The sequence below is a fragment of the Dromaius novaehollandiae genome, chromosome 7 (genome assembly GCF_036370855.1).
Source record: "Dromaius novaehollandiae isolate bDroNov1 chromosome 7, bDroNov1.hap1, whole genome shotgun sequence".
NCBI classification, from domain to species: domain Eukaryota; kingdom Metazoa; phylum Chordata; class Aves; order Casuariiformes; family Dromaiidae; genus Dromaius; species Dromaius novaehollandiae.
The window spans coordinates 36,926,184-36,949,436 of record NC_088104.1 but is presented as its reverse complement, the minus strand read 5'-3'; the positions used below and the strand labels follow the sequence as shown (position 1 = coordinate 36,949,436).

The following is a 23,253-nucleotide window of genomic DNA, read 5'->3' as shown; positions in this document are numbered from 1 at the left end:
ACTTTTTTCTTTTTTTTTTTTTCCCCTCTCGCCCCCCCCCCAAGTAATCATGAAGAGATTAGGGAAAATAGGAAGAGCTAAACTTCCTTTTCACTACTTTGGGTACCATGTTCACATAAAGTGTGATTTGGTATGGATGATAATGGAATTTATATTTGAGCTGCCTAATTTCAAGGCAGTATTCAGTTGATTTTTTTTTTTTTTGTAGCTACTTTAAGATTAGTTTTTTGAACCTGTGTTTGATACCAAACAAAAGGAAAAACAGAAGAACAAGGAAAAAAAGGTTTTCCTTCAGAAAAGGGAACTATTATCATGCTAAAGCCAGTGGAACCTTACAAAATCCATAGCTGGTAAAATGTAGGTGTGTTTTTTAGTTTTGAGAATAAGTAGGAAAAGATAGAAATTGAAACTTATTAAATATGTCATAATTAGTCTGAGGCTAGACTACCCTTCCAGGAAGTTATGGAATCAGCTGAGGATGAAGAACTTGCAAATATTACAGTATCAATCAAGTATTGATTCAGTAAATATCCTGATAATTTGTCCAGTGCAAAAAAATCTACTGAAGGTTTATAAAATATTTATTAGCATATAGAATTTATACTACTGTGGCATGTATGTAGCATATATAATAGTAGTGTACTTAGTTTTGGTTACATGGCATTTGCTTGCTTTTAGATGTCTGCTCCAGTGAAGATCTTCCTGAGGTAGAGCTGGTGAGCATGCTAGAAGAACAGTTGCCAGAGTACAAATTACGAGTGGACTCTCTGTACCTGTATGAGAATCAAGACTGGATCCAGTCCCCTACATGCCATGGTCATCTTCCTGCAACAACTTCTCCGATTCATGACGAGGAGACCTTCCGTTACATGAGTGAGTATCTCTGGGCCTAGGGAACTTTTTGCACTTACTGAAGAGAAAAAAGTAAATATAAACTGATTAATATTAAAATGTAACATTCAAATCTACAAAATTCCGCACAGGAGGAACAATAAGCTGAGTTCAGGGGAAGTGCTTGTAGTTCAGCTCTGCAGTTCTGAGAGCTGACCTGGCATGTCCCATGGCTGCATGATCAATTGATTTGACACAGAGGTAAGAATGGAAACCTCTGTTAGGGAAAAAGAGGCAGGAACCTATAATTGTACTAGATTGGATGAGACGTGGAAGGTACAGAGTATGCAGCAGCTCTGTTTTCAGGAACATTAATGATGCTGTGGTTCTTTTGTAGATGTTTGCTATTTGTTTTGTGTCAGTGTTTCTTTTGAAATGCTGTTAGTGGTTTCTTCTGAAGATAGAAATTTCGTGACTGCCAAGTAGCTTGGTACTACGTCAATGTTGATCACTGCCTTCCAGTTTTAAAAATAAAAAGTAACTTATGGCTATCAGTTAGTTATGATTACAGCAGTTCTTAAAACAAACTAAACAAAGATAGCTGGTCTTTAGAAAGAAAATGCCAGCTTCAGACAATATGAAGAAAACTTCTCCCTTGACTATATTAAAAATCAAATGTTATAGAAGGCTAACGAAGATCCGAACACTTATTTGCTTGTACTTTCAAATATTTCCCTGTGAAAAGAGGAGAACATTTTGTAATGCTTTCAGAGAAATGGGAGAGTCCTGTTTTCCTCCATATATTGGGAAGAAACACTTGGGAGAGTGAACTTGGTGTTTAGATACAACTTATTGTTTCTCTGTAGTGACTACCTTTTCCTTGTATGTTCCACAACTGAAAGAGGGGTTTTTGCTGGTGCTCTACCCAGGGAATATAGCAAAAGAGTAAACAAAATATTACCTTCTAAGCATGCAATGTCTGATAATTTAAGGAGATCTTTATTCTCTGTTGAACTTGCAGCCTTGGAATTCTCTTTAATTATAGGAAGCATTTAAAAAGCCACTTAATCAATGTTTATTGCTCTGTCTCTTTCTGATAATAATATTGCAAGCATAAACGTTTTTGAATTGAGTGAACACTTTTATAGTTCCTTTGAAGCAATTGTGTAGTCATTGGGGTGTGTACTTGCCTCTAAGTTTAATTTTAAAGAAGTGGGATCAGAGTCTGTCAGTGCTGGAAGCAAGTCTACATAAAATGCAGCTCTGCTGGGGCTCTTTCCAGTGTGATTAAGAACAGAGCTCTCTAAGAGAAGGCCCTTCTGGCAGTGTGATCCTGCATTTCCAAACTGTGGTGAGAGAGGCAGGGGTTTAAAAGACGAAGTCTTATTTATTATTCAGTTGTCCAGGGACTGCAGAAGGTGGTGCCTTCCTCTTTCGCCCAGTGAGAAATACTTTTTAACTGTAGGAAGAAATGTCCTGTTAAAATCATAAACTGCTTTTGAGAGATTTTTGAACAGTTGCTGTAGATGTTTTCTTGACATGCTCAAAAATGCCCTCTTACAATGACTGTGAGAATTCCATCCAAAAGAGAATCTTAAGAAGGAGTCGATCTTAGAACTTTGCATTTTATGATAGTATAGGTGCTTCTCTATGTGAGATTAAAATTTAACCATGCAAATGGGATGTGAAATGCTTCATGCTGATGTACAAGATCACTGGTAGTATAACAGACAGCTAGTCCCACCATTTAAGAACACTCTTGTAACTGCTGAGTCACATAAATTCAGGATAAATAAGGTTTACATTTCTCCTAGAAATTTTATAGACAAAGAGTTTGACTGTAGTAGTCTTTGTATTAGCTCTTTTGAGCCTAGTAATTTGTAGGAAGACAAATACGACTACGAATCAGGATGTAGTTATAATCTATAAATACTACTACATCTTGTTAGATGAAGTTTGTATCTCTCTTACTAATGATTGTAATTGGGAATAAATATGACAAATTATTAAAATCGTACTGTTGAAGCATAAGTTGGGTTATCTCTGAGTTTGTTTCTGATGAGGGTGTGTGTGTGTATATCTATGGAAAAACTGTTATAACTTGCCAGGCCCATGATGTGAGTCAATGTGTAGCTTGTACAGCATCTAAGGAAAAACCCAGTTTATTGCACTTGAGCTCCTCCTCTTTTTATGGCTGCTACTGCCTCTTAGAAGGTTTGTCCAATGAACAATTGAGTCTCACTGGCAATGTTTTCAGTGAGGTGGAAGAATATGTTATGCTTCAACTGTGGTAGCATAGTTAAAGAACCCTGAGTTACAAAACCTCCCTCATTAGAACCCCTTTATAGAAGTGAATTAAAAGACATGGCAGTGGATAATAAGAACATTAACCAAAATGAAGAGTTGCTTGCAGCCTTCACTTCGCAAGGTGAGTGAGGAGAGATTGCACATGCATGTGTTCATGAGAGAGAATTAAAACAAACTGAATAGGATTGTGATGCTGTACTGTGTGAAAATAATAAAAATTGTATAGAGCTCAGTTTTAAAGCTGTTAGTTCTGGGATTTCATTTACCAGAGCAAATATTTTGGGGACAGGCTTTTTGTCATTTTTGCTTTTAGGAAAGAAGACATCAAAAACCTACCTGAGTAACCATGTATGACAATAGCATAAATCAGTTCATTAAGGTGACTTAGTACTGAGTAGACTTTGAATCATCTGATGGGAACATTTACCACAGGAGATCTGGCTGTAATCTTCTGCTTTTAAGGGCTGACACTTCTTTATGTATGTGCAGTGAATTTTCAGAAGATTAGTGAGTTTGGAGTATGTTTTCATCACATACTTGCAACCATTGTCAAAATAGCACAGTAAAGTTGACCTCTCAGGTGCCTGTCTTGCCACAGATAGATAGGTACTTTATATTTTGTGAAGAGGTTTTCTGTTTTTTCCCTGATTGGAAATATAATTAGTAAATGGCACTGCTGTAAGTTCAAAGCTTCTAAATATCCAAATAGCATGTGCTCGGTTTTTTTTTGCCTACTGACCTACTTGGTGAAAAAGTGTTTTATTTGTTAGTTTGATTTATTTTTCTGTTGCAAACTATTTTAGAGAAACAGCTGAGTACACCTCATTCTTCTATATTGTTCTTTCTGTTCTCTTGTTTTTCATGACTGCATAAGTTTCTGCTCAAACTAAAATACAACTTTTTTTCCGCTACCATAGCCTTAGTGTTATATTCTGCAAGGTTATGTGTGGAAGTTACCTAAGTAAAGGACATACACAGGTTATATAACATGTAAATAAAGATGGTGTGCACTTCAAGTTAGTGCTTCACTGTCTCAGTGAAATGTGCAGCCCTCAATGAGAACAAATAAAACCCCAGAACCAATACCAGTATCTCTATTCAGAGTACGAAGCAGGTTTAAACGTGGCAGAACAATCAAACAATTCCTCAGAAGTAAATTTAGACCAAATCTGATAACAATTTCACCTTGCAGTGTGGTGCTGATGGAATTAATTTCAAAACAGGTTAGCTTAGAAATTCAGCTGGAGCAGGTATTTGCATATTTGTTACATTTATATTGCTGCCTGCTTTGCTTTCATGATCCTGATTCCATAAAGCAAAAATGATGAAGTTCTACTGAACATATACCAGCACAAACACCCATCTCCTAGAAATAAAATGTATAATTCCACTCCTGAAGGGTATCATATTTAAATGGCTCTTTAGAAGTTCTAAGAAAGTTTTAGTAGTACAAAGTGTATGTTTACACATGCTTCAGTTTTTGGTGGTGGCAGTTGCATGCAAATCAGTCATCTATGTTCTTAAATTTTAATTCTTTCTCCCTTCTGTTCTTTTTCCTACTGTTCATTTTCTGTCATTCTAGCTCTTATCGAACTTCCTCCCTCCTCCTTGGCTGAATCTCACAAATTTGCACAAGGTAATAAAGGTTTCTTCTTTACTAGAATATTTTGGTTCTCAAGATAAGAACTAGTAGGGGCCAGTGCTTTGTTTTAGCACTGATTTTTTTTTTCCCCAGAGTTGCCATAAATTCTCCATGCTCTTTATTTCTTCCTGACTCAATCTTATTTTTCAAGTTCTTTTCAAGTCCTGATTGTTCTCAGTTTTTTAGTAGTTTTACCAACTCTTCAAACTTTTAAGTCATTCTATCAATAAGATAGGATTTACTACTGCATCTAAATTGCAGACATACAGTCTATTTTCCCATTTCTTTTTAACTGTTTCTAAGACGATCAAGCACTCCATAAATAAGTTTTCATGATCAGTCTCTGGGGTCTCCATAGTTCCTGTTTATAGCTGTCACATACACTAAAGTGGATTTTGTTCCAAGGGTAAAGTTTGCAAATGTTTTCAGCTATGTTTGGATATGCAGTACTCCTCTTTCTCTCTCCTCAGCAGGCTGGGTGATTCAGTAGTTTCACTGTATTCAGAAAGCTGGTCTTAAGAGATTTTCTCCCTTTCATAAATTTGAAGGATGTGTGAGCACCTCAGCTTTTAGCTAATCTTACTGAAAACTGTACGTGTTTAAGACCTAATTGGATCAGTCTCCTACATGGGTATTGTTTCATATTTCTGAAGTTAAGATGCATTTTCATAGCCTCCACTGGTTTCCTCAACTAATTGCTGTATTTGTGTTTATTTGAAGAATATCCTCCAAGTTTTAGCTCTCTCACTTCCCAACTTTATTCTTGTACTTAAGATACTTAAGTAAGTTTTTTATTTTCTTCTCTTCTCAGTTCTTGCCACAGATAATGTGGAGCAAATAACGAAAGCCTACAGTGATGCTGACATGGTCAAACATTTGCTAGCTGAGGTACGCTCATCTCTATAATGCTTTGTTAGTATATTTGAGGACATGTATTTGAAGAAAGGTTTTATTCAGTTACTGGGAATTCTGGTTCAGTTACCTTTAGGAGATGCTTATCAAATAGTGAAACATCTGGGATAATGAAAAGCTGCCTGGTGGGCTGCACTTATCTCAGAAACAAAATTTAGCAAAACTATGGATGCTTAATAGGAGGTAGTGAAGCATAAGAAAGGAACTGCTTCTTCTTCTGCTTTCATATTGCTCCTTAGCTTCTACCCTGTCATCACTGTTTCAGTCAAGTAGTCTATCCTGGAGAAGGTGATGCTTCAAAGACCGCAGACCTAAGTTTATGTAGCTCCTTGGAATGATGTGAAAGGACCCATATAACCTCTCCAGTATTCAGCACAAAAAACTAAACTGTTCCCTAGGTAGTTGCTGGGTTTTTTTCCCTTCCCTATTACTGCAAATGACTATGGAAGAGAATGAACTATATCAAGAAACACAGTTGTGGATATGTTTTGGATCCAAATGATGAAACATTAACCGTTGTTCTAACCAGCATTGCTGAAGCAATGCATTTGAGAGTGAATGGGGATCTCAAAGTTACGATACATTGACCAATAGCCAAGAAAATCTAAAGTTACTCTGAATTTAAAATTTGTCTGATCAAAAGCAGACATTTCTTCTCATTTTGTGAACAGAGAGATCGGGACCTGGAACTGGCAGCTCGAATTGGACAAGCCCTTCTTAAGCGAAACCATCTTCTGACAGAACAGAATGAAGCACTAGAAGAACAGTTAGGACAAACTCTAGACCAAGTGAGTGATTTCTTGCCCCTGCCCCTGCCCTTGCCCTTGCCCTTTCCCAGAAGAAAAGGATTGACAGAAACGTATTATTTCACATATATTCAAAGCATATTATTGCTGTTCTCAAACTACAGAAATACACTTAGAAATCATTGTTCTACTTGTTGTTGTTTCTTGGTCCAAGAATTGGCTATGAAGACTGACTACTGTAATTACTAAGAAGTTGCAAGTATGTTGGGTATTATGGAAGCATCTGTTTTCAGCATCAGTCTGATATTCTGGTTTTAACCTTTGAATCTAATAATCTCACACAAAATAAACTATGTAGTTGGCATCTGACAGATACCAACAAGATGTTTACATAACAATTTCACAGGTGAAGAAACAACCAGAGAATGAGCTTGATTTAATGGGGTGTTTACATTAAAAATATGTTTAAAAAAAGACATGGAAACAGAATTCTTCTCAAGATCCTCACTCCATCTTTTACTTTAAGGAATCTGTGCTTATCTAATCTTTTCTTGGTTATTCTTGCTTAAAAAAAGAAGTTGACAACCTATAAAGTATCCCAAGTTTTTACCTCTGGATAACACAGCCATATTCTAGGTTGTAGTGAAATGGATTCAGTTGCTTGTATAAAACAGCATGCAGGTAATAAGTAGTAACTCGTTATTAGCTATAAGCCAGAATAAACTTATGTATTCATATATTTGGATGTACAAAGTGGAATGTAGCTAAATTTGAGATCTTACTTTTCTCTTGTTGTTGTCTGGCCTGCAGTTCATTTCATGTGTGGACTTGGCGGACAGATGTCTAGGATTTCTTTTTTCCAGAAAGCTATAATGCAGAAGAAACATGTTAGCAAGTTAAAATGTAAAGATGTGTCAAAGCAGCTGGAAAATTGTTTTGAAGTTAACTATTTCAAAAGTAGATTTTGTTGTCCATTCTTGTGTTACCTTGTTCAGTGGCCATTATAGTGTTAAGGTTGTGATTTTGTGAGCTAACAATAAAATAAACAGAACCTGAATCTTTTGTGCAAATTTATATATAAATTGGTCATGACTTGTTTTTAATCTCAGTTTATACTGGACCTATGATGTTCCCAGAATTTAGAGGCTGCACAAGTAGTTTGCTATAATATTGTATAGCTAAAGTATTTATCACAAGCTGGTGATCTTTTTTTGTCATAGGTTAACCAGCTGCAGCATGAACTATCGAAGAAGGATGACCTGCTTCGTGTTGTTTCAATTGCTTCTGAGGAGAGTGAAACAGATTCCAGCTGTTCCACACCACTTCGTTCCAATGAATCTTTCAATGTATCACACAGTCTCTTGCAGCTGGATATCTTGCAAGATAAACTCAGGGAGTTAGAAGAGGAGAACCTTGCTCTCCGATCAAAGGTATCGATATGAGATAGATCAGGATGGTTTAAAAAATACAGCTTCTGGGCTTCTCTTGAAATGACTGTATTGCATTCCTGTAGATAAATCACACCCAAATACTTTCCCTCCGCCTGTCCCCATCCCTCTGTTTCCTTCAGAATAGTGCCATACTCTTAGTTATCTTCAGAGTCTGTTAGTGTTCCTTTCTCAATACCTTTATGATCTGTGAAAGAGTATAGGCACGCGTGTGAGCACCCAGCAAAATTTCTTGGGCCCCTGAGGCCCTCAGGTTTGTGTGACTTGTTGTGGTGTAAATCTGACTGTGATTTATTTTATTATTTTTAGAATTCCATTGAACTGCAATTACGTTTTTGTCAACCTGTATTCAATATTGAGACTCTATAAGCTTTTTAAAACTTCATAAACTTTAAATCCTTTAAAGACAAACTTAGTTTTGAGTATGTGATTAGTCTCCATATTTTAATTGGTATCTCTTATGTGCAAAACTTGAACACAGGCTTTGTGCCTTTACAAGGTTAGGGACCAAATGCCTAGAGAAAATAAATGGCTATAAAAGTCATAGAACAAAAGGCAAAGGTTACAAGAATTGGAATCTGCAGATGCTAGTTGTCTCTTCTCTGGGGGTGGAGATGGAATTTGTAAAATAGGAAATTGGTTAAGAGTCTTCTTTAAAGAAAGAGGTTTTATGTTTTTAAGTAAGCTTTTTTCCAATACGAGCTGGAGGTTGCATGTTACAACACTTTCGTTAACAAAATGTTGGTCTGTACTGGAAACATAAGATGGTGGAAGAAAGGAGAGGGGAAAAAGTCTTGCTCTTTGTAGTTCCAGTTCTCTGTAGTATCCTCCTTTCTTTTTTCTTCCATATCCATCTGTTTTCTCAGGCCTGTATTTCCAATGTCAAAAACTTTCAATTTAATAATTGTCATGGAGAAGAGAATTGAAAATCTGCAAAGAAACATTTGTATTGCCCAGAAACTGTTAAGATGCTCTTTCTGATTTGTTACAACCCTTCTTGTGTGTTATCTAGTGCTTATAATTCAGGGACCAGAATTCTTTAATGTGAACAAAATATATTTTTCCCCTTTGTTTTTGTCTCCAAAATACTCAGCCTGAGAAGCACATCTTCCCTAAAACTCTAAAGATCAAATGGATATTTTGATAGGGCTGTGACACAAGAATGAAGGAGCGTCAGACTGCTTTTATGCTGTCAACCCTGCATATGATTATGAAACTTACACACCAGGAATGAATTCAGTCCACCTTAGTAGGTAGAATTGGAGTTAAAAAGAGGTCGCTATCATTCTGTGGTATATCATCGCCTTCCTTGACTTGAAATAGCCTCAAGCATACTAAGCCAGTATTTGCTTGCCTTTGTTTTCTTAAGAACAGCCTTGAACTGTTTATATTTATGACAGTGTTATGTGAAGAAGTATGTTTATCTGCACTTGTGTATCTATACTTCTATTCACTTGAATAATATTTAAACCCAGTCACCAAGTTTTCTGAGTCACTTATTGGCAAACAGTCCTGAATACAAAGACTATTGCGTGCAAAGGTTGGAATCACACGGACAATCCAAATGAAGGTGGAAATCTAGTATGCTTGATGTTGCTTAAACTTGTGGTGAGACTCGGTCTCTGGCCCAGAAAACTTACAGGCTAAATGGACTAGTCAGGGGAAGATGTGAAATGCTGTTCTGTTGAGAGCTTTTCACTGCCATGATGGATTTGGCTAGCATTGTTTACTTTTCAAGATTTCTTTGCCTTAAGAAGTTCTGAAGCAAATTCAGTTGTTTCTGGTTTACATTTCCTTACCCAATTACATATTTTGCAACAATTTTTTTTTATTAGAGACAGGAGAGAGATCAGGTTTTGTGCATGTGGGCATCCATGTGGGCATCTTTCATTCAAAAGACCTACGCAACTCAGGGAAACAGGTTGTGATGGGAAAAAATGGACAGGAAGTATGGCCAGATGCACAGAAATTGCAAAAATAGAGAGAGTGGAGACACTTCAGTTGCAACAATTTCAGAAATAAAAACTTTATAATGTTAACATACGTATAGATGCAAATATAAATGTAAGTTGGAAAACCTATAATTTTCTTGAAGGCTTGCCATCTGAAGACAGAAACCATTACATATGAAGAAAAGGAACAGCAGCTCGTTAATGACTGTGTCAAAGAGCTACGTGAGTATCCAGGTTGTATCTTGTAATGGCAAAAATGTATTTGAGCATCCAGTGCCTGCAAGTTCTCTTAGTTATCCCTGAATTCAAAAATGAGCTTCAGTAATTTCTGTAAATGAGTTGAGTCTTGTTCTTTACCCAAGTGCAGAGCTGTTTCTGTATTTCACAAAGTTTCACTCTGGCACTCAACTTCTGATACCTGTACTGTTTCTAGAGAGTGGGCAAGAGAGAAAATGAACGTTGAACCTCATGTTCATGAAACCTCCTAAACTGAAATCTAAAGAAAGTGGAAAATCAACAAAATATGCTTCTGGTAAAGAGTATTCAGCACATTTGACATTGAAATGTATCACTGCATAGACTCTTAAATACTCACTCTAAATTACTGTTTCTCTCTGAACATATAGGTATATTTTTAAATTATAAATTATACGCAAAAGCATTTACATTGGTAAGTGTTCTGTCCAGAACAGTGATCCTTATTTGCAAAGAACTGCAGCTATTTGTATACAAATCACAAAAGCATTCTGAAATACTAAGGAACAATCCTTGTTTTCTGTGGTGGTTGTGTAACCTGGTGGTACAATATTTTATCTATAGTTATTTGATACGTGCCACCTCCTTTGTAGCATATAAATAACCTTAAGCTTATCTTCTAAGATTGCTTTATTGTATACAACTACCATAAAGAAGACTGAGTTGCTACTTGTTCTTTTTTTTATTCCAGATAACCATAAAACACCATGAATTAGCACCTAGCTGTGAATTACTCTTTCCTCTGAAAAATGTAAATCCTTGGCAAATAAAGTTGTTTCATGTAACTTCTCCTATTTTCCTAGAATGAGAAGTTCATTAACTCCTGTTTTGTCTAATCATACAGCACATATAAGCACATTAGACACTTTAGACTTGCAGAAAGAATCTTCTCCCAAAGGATTTCTAGTTTTAATAATGTTTGCCTTCAGGAAAAGGCATCTGGTATCTGACTGTGAGGTTACATGACAGCAGGCCCGTGGTGCAGGCTCTGGCCTACAGTAAAGCTGTGACCACTATCAAACCTGTATCTAGCAGATTTATTGTATTTCTAAAAATAAAATAAATACTTATCACCATCAGAGAGGATCCTTTTTCTAACTCAAAATCTGTTATGACTGATGGAAAATCTTCTCTTTCTAAAAATAAATAAGGTAGACACTGTGTTGCTTAAAGGTTGTGTTGGTAAATTTGTAGTCTATTCTTTATGCAAGATTGACCAGGCATTATTGTGACTTTGCTATGCTTCCGGGGCAAGTAAACAGTTTCTTAACTGTCATTGTGTAAAAATATTTCTTTTTTTTTTTGAGGTGCTTTGTCATCTTACTTGGTGAACTTGCTCACTCAAAGGAAAAAAAAAAGAAGAAGAAACAGGAAATTATATGCATTGGGTCTCTGGGGAATAGATGGTGACCAGAATCAAGAGCTAAATAGCCATATGTTATGCTTGGCAAGGTCTGATAAAATCTCTTTGCATACAGACAATGGTAGTTAATAACAAGATCAACTCCATCTGACTACTTTAGCATATTCTAATAAAACTGGCCTAGGTCATGAGCCAGTTTGTCATTTGAAATCATTTATAGCAGCCTTCCTCGTATTCTGCTATGGTTATTTTGTGGAACTTCTGTCTTCTCACATATCAGTGACAAGTATGTCACTGTATTTACAGTATTTTTTGGTGTATTTTCCTTTGGATTCTAGCTTACCTTTTAATATGTTACACTTACCTTTAAAGTTGTCTCTTCCTTTCTTCTGCTTCCCACCCCTTTTCTTTATCTTGTACTGTGCAGATGTTCCAGGGCTCCTGTTTTCATGAAATGTGAATTATTTCCTAAGAGTACTGGTCATTTTGCAGATTGTTGACTTTCACAGATCCCCTGTTTTTTCCATCGTGTGTTGGAAAAAGCTCTCTACTGCATAAGTTCTTTTTATGTTTTGTAGGGCAATCAAATGCTCAAATTTCCAGAATAACAGAGGAGCTGTCAGAGAAGAGTGAGGAGCTGGTTCGCTACCAGGAAGAGATCTCATCCCTTTTGTCTCAGATTGTTGATCTTCAGCATAAACTCAAAGAAGTAAGGGAGTGGTGAAGTGTGTATGTGTGCGTGTGTGTGTGCATGCTTCCAGCAGTGGAGAATAGACTTGCAAGCCAGAGGACTACACCACAAGAGAGTGGCTGTTTCAGGAGAGTATGGAGAGGATCAACTCTCTCAGGGGAATCAGTTGAGAAAATAATTAGCATCTTTTTGTGCTTTCAGCATGTGATTGAAAAGGAGGAGCTGAAACTCCACCTACAAGCTTCCAAAGATGCTCAGAGACAACTGACAGCAGAGGTACTTAAGGCTTCTATATGTATGTTTGGAATAGAACATGAGAAAAAACTGAAAGAGAACAGAAAGTGGGTTTGGTTGGTGTTTTGTTTGTGGGTTTGGTTTTTTTTTGATTCATTTTTCAATGTGCTTCTAGCCAAATGGTTGGAGAAAAAGAAGAATTTCTTAGATAACTCAACTACAAATATTTTTGTAGTTCACGTGAGTCTGAAAGGCAAGGAAGGTGTGCAAGTAGGTAGATTTTACTGTTCTCAGTCGTTAGGAGAAAAGAGTGCTTTAATGTGACTGTTACTGATTGTATCAACAATACTGTAGCTCACTAGATCTTGAAGTCCTCCTTTATGCCTCTTTTGCATCTGTAGTTACTATATTTACAGTATTTTTTGATGCATTTTCCTTTGGATTCTATCTTACCTTTTCTTCTTTTGAGTTTTACTTCGCACTTCATGCCTTACCACTAGAATCAGTGTGGCTGCCATGCTGAGCACCGTCTATTACTGCTTCCATTTCCAGATGCTGGCACGTGCTGTGTGTGTGGAGAAATACGGTAGTGTTGAATCAGTCTCTTCTGTAGAAGGCTTTGTAGGAGTAAACTGAGTTTCATTCTGTTTTTTACTTGCTTCTGTTGAAGCTTATTGGCAGCACTGATGTCCTCTTTCCTCTTTCAGCTACATGAGCTGCAAGATCGGAACGCAGAGTGCCTGGGGATGTTGCATGAATCACAAGAAGAAGTGAAGTTGCTGCGCAGCAGAGCCAGCTCTGCTGCTGTTCTCTGCCGCCCCCAGGCATGTGGAGCATTTCCTGGGGTAATAAATACCACTAGCTTGGTATATACCTGCTGGTAAAGATGGTCCCTATTAGCATAGAACTATGAGAATAAAACAGCTGTTACTGGAGCTGCAGAGAGAACTATTATTGTGCAGTAGACAAAGGGGCTGATGTTACAGTCTTTCAGTTCTTTAAAGTATTCACTTCTGAAAATTTTATGCTTTAGGAAAATAGTTGTTCACTTGCCATATTAGTTATTATTGTGGTATTAGAACTCTTTTTCCATTTTATATGACTGTTCTGTCAAATATGGAAATTGGCATGTTCCATAGCAAATGCTCAGTTGTGCTAGTATATCATTCAATGTTGATGTGAATTTTATACCTTGACAGTATTTCTTTAAGAAACAAAACAACGTATTTTTTCAAGAGTTCCAAGAGGATTTATTATGTGGTTTGTGATGTAGTTTTATGTCCTTATCTCCTTATCTTGTTGTGAAATAAATTTCAAGCATCATCAGAAATGCATAACTTCAGTTGAATTGCCAGAGATGACTAAACCAGTGGAAGAGGTTTTTGAAACTTTTATTTTCCTCCTCTTCTTGGTGTCAGGTCTGTTCTAATTACTGTACTCTCACAAGTTTCTGGGCTGTCCTGGGAATTTGTCACGTTTCGGGTGGTTGTTCTATACGTTATCAACCATGTACATATATTTTGGCTGTGGAGGAAGTGCCCTTGCAATTGTAGCTTAACTTAAAAAAGCAACAAAGAATCCCCCAGAAGTGCAGTTGTTACTGATGTAAACTGAACCCAAACTAGTTATACATCGGTGTTGTTAGGGTGGAAAGTCCCTCCCTTCCCCCTTCAGAGACCCAGAGCTTTATGCATAACACACTGTGCTGAAAGCTACTGATACAGGGGAGATGAGTGCAGATTTTTGATTTCTTTTTTTTTTTTTTTAAGAAATGTTTTCTGCTAAAGTTGTTAGGAAGAGCACTTGAATCTAATTCATCAATTATTTTGGTTTGTGTTTTTCTTTAGGATTCCCTTGCAGCAGAAATTGAAGGGACAATGCGGAAGGAATTGAGTCAGGGTGAAGAACCTCTTCCCTCTAAGCAAAAGTATGTTTATCAGCTTCATCTGTATATGCTATTTTGACGTTTTTCCATATGCCTATATTGAATGAGGTGAAACTGATTTCCGGAAATCTATAAACCTGAATGTTCTAAAAAAGCTTTATTGAATTTCATAGTTTCCTCAACATTGAAACCTACCGTTCTTATTTAATTCTATGAGAAAGTTGGGAATTTGCTAGAAGGATTTTATTTCCTTTTTGACTTTGTCAGATTTCTGATGCGGCTTCTCCAGTGCACAGCATGAGTTTCGTCCCTTTTAATCCTCGTAGAAAAATTCTCTGGCAAATGAAATTAGGCTGAAAGACTGGTAGCAGTTTCCAAAGCCCTGAAGGCCTATTCCTGAAGCCCTTAATTCTGAGCAAGGGTTAAATAGACGCTCTTGAAAGTTCTCCAGTGGTTATTAGTGGAGTATTTTGTTCTTTAAAGTCAAAGTGAGTGGTAATTCTGATATTTTGTTAGAACAATATTCCTTACAACATGAGTGTCTTAGGCAATCCTGTTCTGGGCTTAAATCTTCTTAGTCATGTCTCTGCAGCCTTTGGGAAGTCTGTTGCTCAAAGCTTTTTCTTTATTATATCCTTTCCAAAATGCTTCTGAAAAACATGTTTGTTTGTTTTATTTGTTTGCCTCTAGGGGTCAACAGAAACGAGTATTTGACACTGTCAAGGTTGCTAATGTCACTCGTGGTCGGTCTTCTTCCTTTCCTGCCCCACTGCCAATCCCTGGATCTAATCGGTCAAGTGTCGTTATGACGGCAAAGCCCTTTCAGTCTGGATTACACCAGTCGAAGAGCCACATACAGATGACCCAGAGGAGTAGCTCTGAGAAGAATCTGAGGTTGGAAACACAGCCTGTTATTGTTTTTCTAAATTAACTGATTCAAAACTAAATCCAGACTGGATCTCTGCTGTGTGTGGGAGAAATATTTACTTTAGTGGTCTTAATATCTACTATTATTTAATTTCTTTTATCCCAGGGACACTCATAAGCCAGGCCAGCCAGGAGACCCTGGAGACAATGACTTAGCCACAGCTCTGCACAGGCTGTCCCTCCGTCGTCAGAACTACCTGAGCGAGAAGCAGTTCTTTGAGGAGGAGTGGGAGCGAAAGATGCATTTGCTGGCTGAGCAGAAAGAAGAGGCTAGTGGCTGTAGTACACCAACAGAAAGCTGTTTCTCTCTGGGTACCAACTCAGAATTCACAGATCTTTCTGCCAGCTCTAGTAACTTCCGTGTCCTCCTACCAGAAAAATTACAGATTGTCAAGCCCATTGAAGGTAAGCGGATGATCTTCCTTCCTTCTTCAGCAGAAGAGGATTTTAGATTAATTTGTCGGGTAAATCATTGTTGCTGTGTGTATAGATAGGTACAATATGCAATAAGAGGAAAAAGGAATATTCTGTAGGCTAGGAATCAATTAGCTCATCAGTATCACTTTGTATTTGGTTTTCCTATATGGCGCTAAGAGTTAGGCTTTTTGTTTTTCTTGGCATTGCCATCAAAGTACACTACATGTACCACAGCCAGCACCAGCTGGCTGAAGTTGTTCTGACCATGTGCTTTTGTAACTCTGTATAATAGTAGGTAATGGCTTTCTGAGACACTTCTCTTTTGCCACACCAGGATCTCAGACCCTTTCTCACTGGCAGCAGCTTGCTCGACCAAACCTAGGCACCATTCTTGACCCAAGACCAGGTGTTGTTACAAAAGGTTTTACCCCTCTGTCTGATGATACTGTGTACCACATCTCTGACTTGGAGGAGGATGATGAGGAAGAAGGGGAAGGAGGTATAACATTTCAAGTGCAACCTTCCTTCCTGGAGAAAAGGAAATGTCCAGTGGCAAAGCCAGTGGCAGGGATTTTCCTGCCACCTATTACTTCAGCAACTGTACCACTCACTGGTAAGAAGCACGGTTAGTGTTCTTCCTCTTTTTGCATGCTGATTGTTGAGGTTTTAATCCATTCTTGATGTTTTTGTTGGTTTTGGCCCCCACCCTCCACTCCCCCAAGTTTTAAGCCTTTAAAATTAAGTAGCATTAAACCAGGTGAATTTGGTGGGGAGACATTGCCAATATAATCTGGGTTCTACCAAATGTAATGTTGGTGATTTCAGAAGGTGATGCTTGTTTTCCAAGCCTGTTTGCAGTTAGGTAGAACATAGATTGCTGGAAAACTTATCTGGGATAAGATCAAAATCTGAATTATTTACTATATGCTAAGCAGTTGTCAAATTAAAACAATTGAAGATGACTGGCTTTTTCAGTTTCATTTAAAAAGTGTGCTATTTTTGTTAGTAAAAAATGTTAAATTTGTATTCCGTGGAAAACAGTGCCCTGGTAGAAGATGAGAATTGCTAGCCTAAGACAGGAAGAAATGAATTTTGTATTAAACTTCTTAGGGGAATATGCTGTGTTGCGAACATCGATCTTATTTGTGTTTCAAAATACAAATCCAGAGGTAAGGTTGAGGTCGCAGAAAGGGAAAAACATTTCTACTTTGTTTTTCTTGTTGCAAGGACTCCTTCACTGTTTATATGCTGAGCTCTCTGTGACTGCAGTTTGGGATCTCGAACTCAAGCTTCTTTTCAGGACTCTACCTTTCATTAGACTTTATTTCGATTTAAGAATCTACCTCCAAGAACTTAGTTTTCTGCAGAGTTCCAAAGCGCAATTGGAAGAGCTACCTCAAATACAACTTAGTACAGGAGGCGCGATTGCTTTCAGTTCTCTTCACAAAGCAGTTTGTAAATGCTAGCAGCCTGCATCCATGCAGAATGATCCTTGGTTTTAGATTCAGTTTGGGTGTTAGTGTTTCTTGCAGTGCTAGTTGGCTTCTGCTGTTTTTGAGATTATTAACGTTTGAGCAAAGTAGTTTCACCTTATCTTTTATGGAAAAAATATAAAGGAAGTAACTAAAAGGATTTTAAAATGAACTGAAGACAATATATTTTTTCAATGGAAAGTACTTACCCTTGAGACAATGCTGTTTTCACTGCCTTTGTTCTTTATTAAAAATATATGTAGCGGTAGTAATAATATTGTCTTAAGCTTTGCTTTGATTAGTCCTTTTCTGTCTTTATTTTTACCCTCACTGAATGTAAATGTTCCACATTGCAGCCTCAAATCCAGGGAAATGTCTGTCTTCCACAAATTCCACATTTACCTTCACTACCTGTAGGATCCTTCATCCATCTGATGTCACCCAAGTTACTCCCAGGTACGACAAATCCTGATGTTCTAGGAGCTGCTGCACAGCATTAGACAGTTGCTTTCTGGCTTTTAACATATGGACCTGCTTTAAAAAAATAGTGAGTCAACTGGGCAACATGTAGGATACTACTGACACAAATGGTTGTAATTATAAAGGGGATAGTTAAAATTTCCCACAGTGAGAGTAGGAAACAGGTCAGGGTAATTTAGAAGAAAGTAAATTTACACTCTTAAATAGAAAATTTCTTTTATCATATATCTGTTATAAGAAGCAATTGATACCTATTCGGTCATATTTTTTAAAAAACTAAGTTATTATTGGCCATTTGTGTAGATATTCAATTTAATACAGTACAGGTGATCATAGTTTATATTTCAGATTCTGTAAGATTTTTTAGAAAAATCTTTATTATAGAGGTTTTTCTTTACAGTTAGCTGTCATTACATTCTGGCTTGGTTGGCTGTGTCTTCTTTAAAGGAGAATACCTGTTTAAGTGGATCAGTTGTTTGGTTTAGAATTGTTAACCTGCTTTAATTTTCTTGTTTGAATGTTTGTTTTCTTGTGGGAGGGTTTCGCTGTTAGAGCACCTTTAGTAGAGGAATTTAAGTGTGTCTGACATCCAGTATCCATCCAGAATGTCTTTTCAGAAAAGAGAATAATTATAATCATTGTTTTGGGAAGCATCATCTGAGGTAGTGTTGGAGCAGAAGAGATTACAGGGTTTGTGCCTGGGAAATAAAGACTGGTATTAGTGTGATATTCTGCAGCTGATGAGAAGCAGCCTGTCAGGGTTGTATCATAGGTAGTTTTAGGAATTCAGGTTTCAGTTGTCTGGAAATTTAGCAAACCTTCACTAACTAATGTTGTCTTCAACAGAGTAAGTTCTTTTTTCTCATATTTTATCATCTTACATGCCTTATAATTGTTTTATGAAACATGCAATTTAAAGCTCCTGAGTGACAGCTGGTCTTGGAAAGTTTTAGTCTCTTTTGTTTAATCTTAGAACAGAACTTACTTTTTGAAGCTAAATAGAAGGCATAACACAACAATGAACTCGATTATATGGCAAGATTATTCCAGGAAGTGTTTTAATAGAATTTTAAAATGTGGATTTTTTTTTTCTCTTCCATGACCATATACTAAAAATTGTATACAAAAGATAAAATTGTTTACAAAAGATAAAATTTTCAGTACTTACTGTTCTGTCTATTAGAATAATGACAGAACTTCTCTGTCAACGTAGTATCTTCTAAATATTTTGCAGAGCAGTAATTCTGAATCTATTAAAGCTGAAACTATCAAAGTTAATACCAATAGCTTACTTTCTGTCAAGTCTTCCACATACTAAAAGGTAAATACAGAGCAGAGTAGGTATAAAGATGTTTAATGCATGTATCATCTTTGTCATGTTTTTATTTTGTTTCAGCTCCATGTGTGCTCCATTTTCACTTGGAAATAGTGCTAGCAGCACTGGAAATGCAGTGGTGAGCACTCCAGCCATGTCTTACAGGCTTAGTATTGGAGAATTCCTCACCAACAGAAGAGATTCAACTACTACTTTCAGCAGCACCAGCAGTCTGGCCAAACTTTTGCAAGAACGAGGCATCTCTGCCAAAGTTTATGATAGCCCCATCTTAGAAAAACTGCCTTTGCTACATCCCCCTCGAAATGTTTCCATTCCTTCTACTCCACCAAATTCTCCCTCACGTTCACCTTGTCCTTCCCCTCCACCATTCGAGCCTCGAGCGCATCTCTCAGAAAACTTCCTGGCTTCGCGACCAGCGGAAACATTCTTGCAAGAAATGTATGGCCTAAAGCCCTCCCGTAACGCTCCAGACGTAGGCCAACTGAAGATGAACCTGGTGGACAGGCTGAAGAGGCTGGGTATTGCCAGGGTGGTCAAGCCCCCTGAGGCACAGGACCAAAGGAAAAATCAGGGGCCAGAGGTTGGCCTGCAGAGACAGGACTCAGCAGTATTTTTAAATGCAGGTAGCAACTTAATGGCAGGACTGAGAAGAAACCAGAGCCTTCCAGTCATGATTGGGGCACTGGGAGCTCCAGTTTGCACACAGTCATCAAAAATGGATATCCTAAAGGAGAACTGACTGGTTTGAAAAACAGCTGATTTGTAGCATGGTAAATAATAAACGAGAGATAAACGTTTAGCACAGGCATGGTTAGATGTGTTACAGAAGAGGTGGAGAAGGCATGTGCATGTTAAAAGATGTGTGAGAGACGTGTTGGAATCAAGGAGAAAAGAACATCGCTTGGGTTTGAGGAAAGAGGGTTCTGTGGAACATAAGAAAGGAAAGAAGAAACCAAAGCTTAGTTTTGAGGCCCTTTTCAGGATCTGTCTTAGCTTAAGCAAAAATAAAAGACCATAGTAGATATTCTCATATTCAGTATTTTAATCTTTTAAACTGTAACTGTCCTGCAGATGCTGTTCTATTTTTCCACCATATGATCATAGTGTTTTACTAGATGTTAGCAGTCAGACCATACCATTTAAGTATAATATTAAAATAACAATCAGTCTGACTAGCACCATTGGTTCAAGTTTCTCTTTCTGGCAAACAAATACAGAAAGCTGGATTCTTTTGATTCTTGTATTTTCCAGTTCAGAGGCTGCACTGAAGCCCTGTTTTGAACTCCTCTCCATTTCGAGAAGCAGAGGAGAGAACCTTTCATTCTCTGTAAGGAAATAGTACTTCTATTTATGAACACAGAAATTGGTGGTCAGGGTTTGTATTTTGAAAGAGTGCAATTGTGCTAGTGAAGTATTAACAGAAGTTAATTTCTTTCCAGAGGTTCTGAAACACACAGAGGGAGGTGCAATGAATAAGAATTAAAAAGCAGGAAAGTATGTATTAGGTACAAAAAATGTAAAAATGTTTTATTTCATGCTAAGGTAACTTTCCAAAGTGTGCTGTGCATCTTTTTTAATGAGGGTAGTTTTGCACATACGAAAAAAATCTCAGGCACGTGTCAGTGTTGCAAAGGGAAATAAAACCTAGGTGCTTGATTCAGGGTTTCTTTTTATTTGACCTAAGCAGAGAGCATTTACTTAAAGACAAGTGTTGGAAGTTCTGAGATCAAAATGTTCTCTCGACAGGTCGGCAGTCTATACATTTGACAGCTCTGTAGTGAACTTCATGCATTTCATTCAGATATTTCTGATTTCAGGCAGGATTCTGTTTAAAAGATTTCATTAAGAAAATCTGTGGAAATTGTTTTAGATCTGTGGTTAGAGCAAAATTTAGCGCTCCACGTTCTGAAACAACAAGGAAAATGAAAGCTAGTGTTCTTTGTAGCACTTCAATGGATATAAATCGGTTTTGTCTGTGTTGGAATCTTGGGTTTTGTTGATGGAGAGTGATTCTGAATCTGCTTCTGAACAAAACTGAGGGAGACTTTCTGCCTCAAAAAAAATGCCCAAATCTGTTGGAGAAATCTGATTTGTCTGAGTGGTAACTTACAGAATATTACAACCCAGGCTGCCTTTTGGATTCAGGAAAAAAAAATTCATCCTGTCCAAGATTCTAGCCATAATTAAATAATCAACAATATATCATAATTTGTAGTATAACTTACAGAAGAAAATACATCTGCCTGAAATTCGTAAGAGGAATGGGTCTTTGCTAATGACCAGAATAGAAACAGGTTTTTACTCTTCATATAATTTTGGACTGTACTTTTCAATGTTCTGAAGTAATTTTTAAGGTCCACTTCCATACAACTAGCTAAAACAGTCAAAGTTTACCCTGCTTGTTACAATGTATGGAACATATGGAACATAGCTGGTATCTTTCTGGGATCATGGGGTGAAGCATCAGTATGAATTCATTGATTTGAACCTGGCAGGAGGCACATCCATCATGATCAGGGCCCTTGTTGCTGCAGGGTTGTGTGGAGTAGGGTGGGGAAAGATAGTTTCATAAAACAGCTTATAGGTTACTTATAATGTGGCCTTTCTACTTTTACAGCCCTGTAGATCTTATGGTGACTCTTTGTGATATAGTAGTCTTTTCTAAAAGAAAAGGGAGTAACCACTTCAAACTTGCACAAGGATTCTCAGCAGAAGCTTGTCTGTCAGCAGCGCACAGAAATATTCAGGAACTCCTGGAGTTGCCTTTCGCTCTCTAAGCAAAATCTTACACTTATAAAAGGTGAATTTTATTTAAAATACTATATACGGGTTAATTTTGTTTTAAATGAAAACTGTTTAATTTCTTCTTGTAAGTATTTATGTTTGTACTTCCTTAGCTGTGCACAGGATCTTACTTAGCTAAGTAAGAATAAGAACGAAGGGGGGGGGGGTTATTTTGTTCTCCAGTGAACTAAAAGACTGGTATGTTTGCTGTGTATTTGCAGCTCCCAGGGAAACAACAGGTATGAGTGAACATAAGATTAGACAGAGAAGTGTATAATGTGTCAAACATATGTCCATTTTATATGCAGTTATTATAGGAACCATGTAGTTACAGTTAAACTTTCAAAGGTATTTCACTGTGTTCCTAACCAACTTCATTAAATACCTCCAGCCATTGGATCATTGTGTGTTAGCAGCAGAAGCAACAAACCAACTAAATCAGAATTCCTGTGGCAGACCAGGCTTCTGCTAAAATTCATCTAAAAGCACATAAATGAAATGCATGTTTGTCTTTGGGACACTTCCATATTCCATAACCTAACAATATAATCTGGTTCACTTCAGTCTATATTATGGATATGTGGGAAAGCTTCTTGTAGGATGATGTATAATCAGATACTTTAGACAAGGCAGGAAGAAGAGGAAATAATTTTTGTACCATTGTGCTTGTGTGTTTGTGCAGTTGGCTGATGCTGCAGTGCAGTGCTGTTGGAACTGTCATGCATTTATACCTTTGGACAGTCATGTCCATTGTGTATACATGTGCCTAACTTGCAGTGACAGGGTAAACTACTGCTTCTTCCAAGTTTACTGTTTCGTGCCAAAACCTAGAAGACAAACTTTTTTGAATGACTTACGTGTTTCTGATAGCATATTAAAAGCTGTCATCATTATAGGAACCGATTTGGCTTCTGTTGCCTCCCACCACAGAAGAAATGAACTTGCCTGACTAAGATAGCGGAGATCCTGCACAAGATCTCTTGATGCAGATCAGTGTGACTTGGTTGAGGGGGAAGGAGAACTAGAAGTAAGGGAGAGCTGTGTTTGGAAAAGTTTCTGTTATCTTGCAGGTTTGGGACAGAACCAAAAAAACCAGATGAAACAAAGAAAGGAATTATTCATGCATGCAAAAGTTTCAATAGACTGAGAAAGAAATACTTGTAGTACTTATCTTTATTCAGATTCTAAGATGGCTTAAACTAAGTACAAATTTAACTTTATGCCTACAGAACTAGAAAGCTATAGTTTCACTGACTTTGATAAATTCGGTGATACTGCATGCTCAAAATACCCATGGTCAATAAAGTGGAGAGTCTACTGTAATCAAAAAGCAGAAGAAAAGGAAGAAGAAAATTGGATTTGAGCCTCATTTGGCTGTTGCACAAGGGGATAACACACAATATTTAAATGGTCTGGGAACTTGGTATTTTTTTCATCTGCTTTTTGCACCTACTGTTGTTTCATGGTGGAATGTAAACTTGATAATAAACATGTATAACATGCCCTTTTTCATTATATTGGTCACCTTGTGTGGTTTGTTCCAGATGTCATTTTCTATACTGCAGTGTTCT

General features: G+C 37.3%; 1 protein-coding gene and 1 long non-coding RNA gene across 4 annotated transcripts in view; one reads left to right on the top strand and one right to left on the bottom strand.

Annotated features, from left to right (window-relative positions):
- TRAK2 (trafficking kinesin protein 2) overlaps nucleotides 1-23,197 on the top strand; it is a 35,300-nt gene extending 12,103 nt beyond the window's left edge. The window contains exons 3-17 of one of the 3 annotated variants that reach the window (XM_026107561.2): nucleotides 679-873; nucleotides 4,721-4,774; nucleotides 5,592-5,668; nucleotides 6,364-6,480; nucleotides 7,659-7,868; nucleotides 9,982-10,060; nucleotides 12,035-12,165; nucleotides 12,349-12,423; nucleotides 13,089-13,205; nucleotides 14,229-14,308; nucleotides 14,957-15,160; nucleotides 15,300-15,598; nucleotides 15,945-16,223; nucleotides 17,439-17,538; nucleotides 18,959-23,197. In XM_026107561.2, coding sequence (XP_025963346.1) covers nucleotides 679-873; nucleotides 4,721-4,774; nucleotides 5,592-5,668; nucleotides 6,364-6,480; nucleotides 7,659-7,868; nucleotides 9,982-10,060; nucleotides 12,035-12,165; nucleotides 12,349-12,423; nucleotides 13,089-13,205; nucleotides 14,229-14,308; nucleotides 14,957-15,160; nucleotides 15,300-15,598; nucleotides 15,945-16,223; nucleotides 17,439-17,538; nucleotides 18,959-19,637 — 2,696 coding nt within the window. In that variant the 3' untranslated portion in view covers nucleotides 19,638-23,197. Of the gene's footprint in view, nucleotides 1-678; nucleotides 874-4,720; nucleotides 4,775-5,591; nucleotides 5,669-6,363; nucleotides 6,481-7,658; nucleotides 7,869-9,981; nucleotides 10,061-12,034; nucleotides 12,166-12,348; nucleotides 12,424-13,088; nucleotides 13,227-14,228; nucleotides 14,309-14,956; nucleotides 15,161-15,299; nucleotides 15,599-15,944; nucleotides 16,224-17,438; nucleotides 17,539-18,958 lie in introns of all 3 variants that reach the window. The other 2 variants (XM_026107478.2, XM_026107633.2) reach the window with 2 other exon arrangements.
- Nucleotides 564-12,035, bottom strand: LOC135328881 (uncharacterized). Its single transcript, XR_010390035.1, has 3 exons — nucleotides 11,821-12,035; nucleotides 7,221-7,305; nucleotides 564-910 (listed from the first exon to the last, which is right to left on the bottom strand). It is a non-coding gene; the product is annotated as an uncharacterized LOC135328881 (long non-coding RNA).
- Nucleotides 23,198-23,253: the final 56 nt, after the last annotated feature.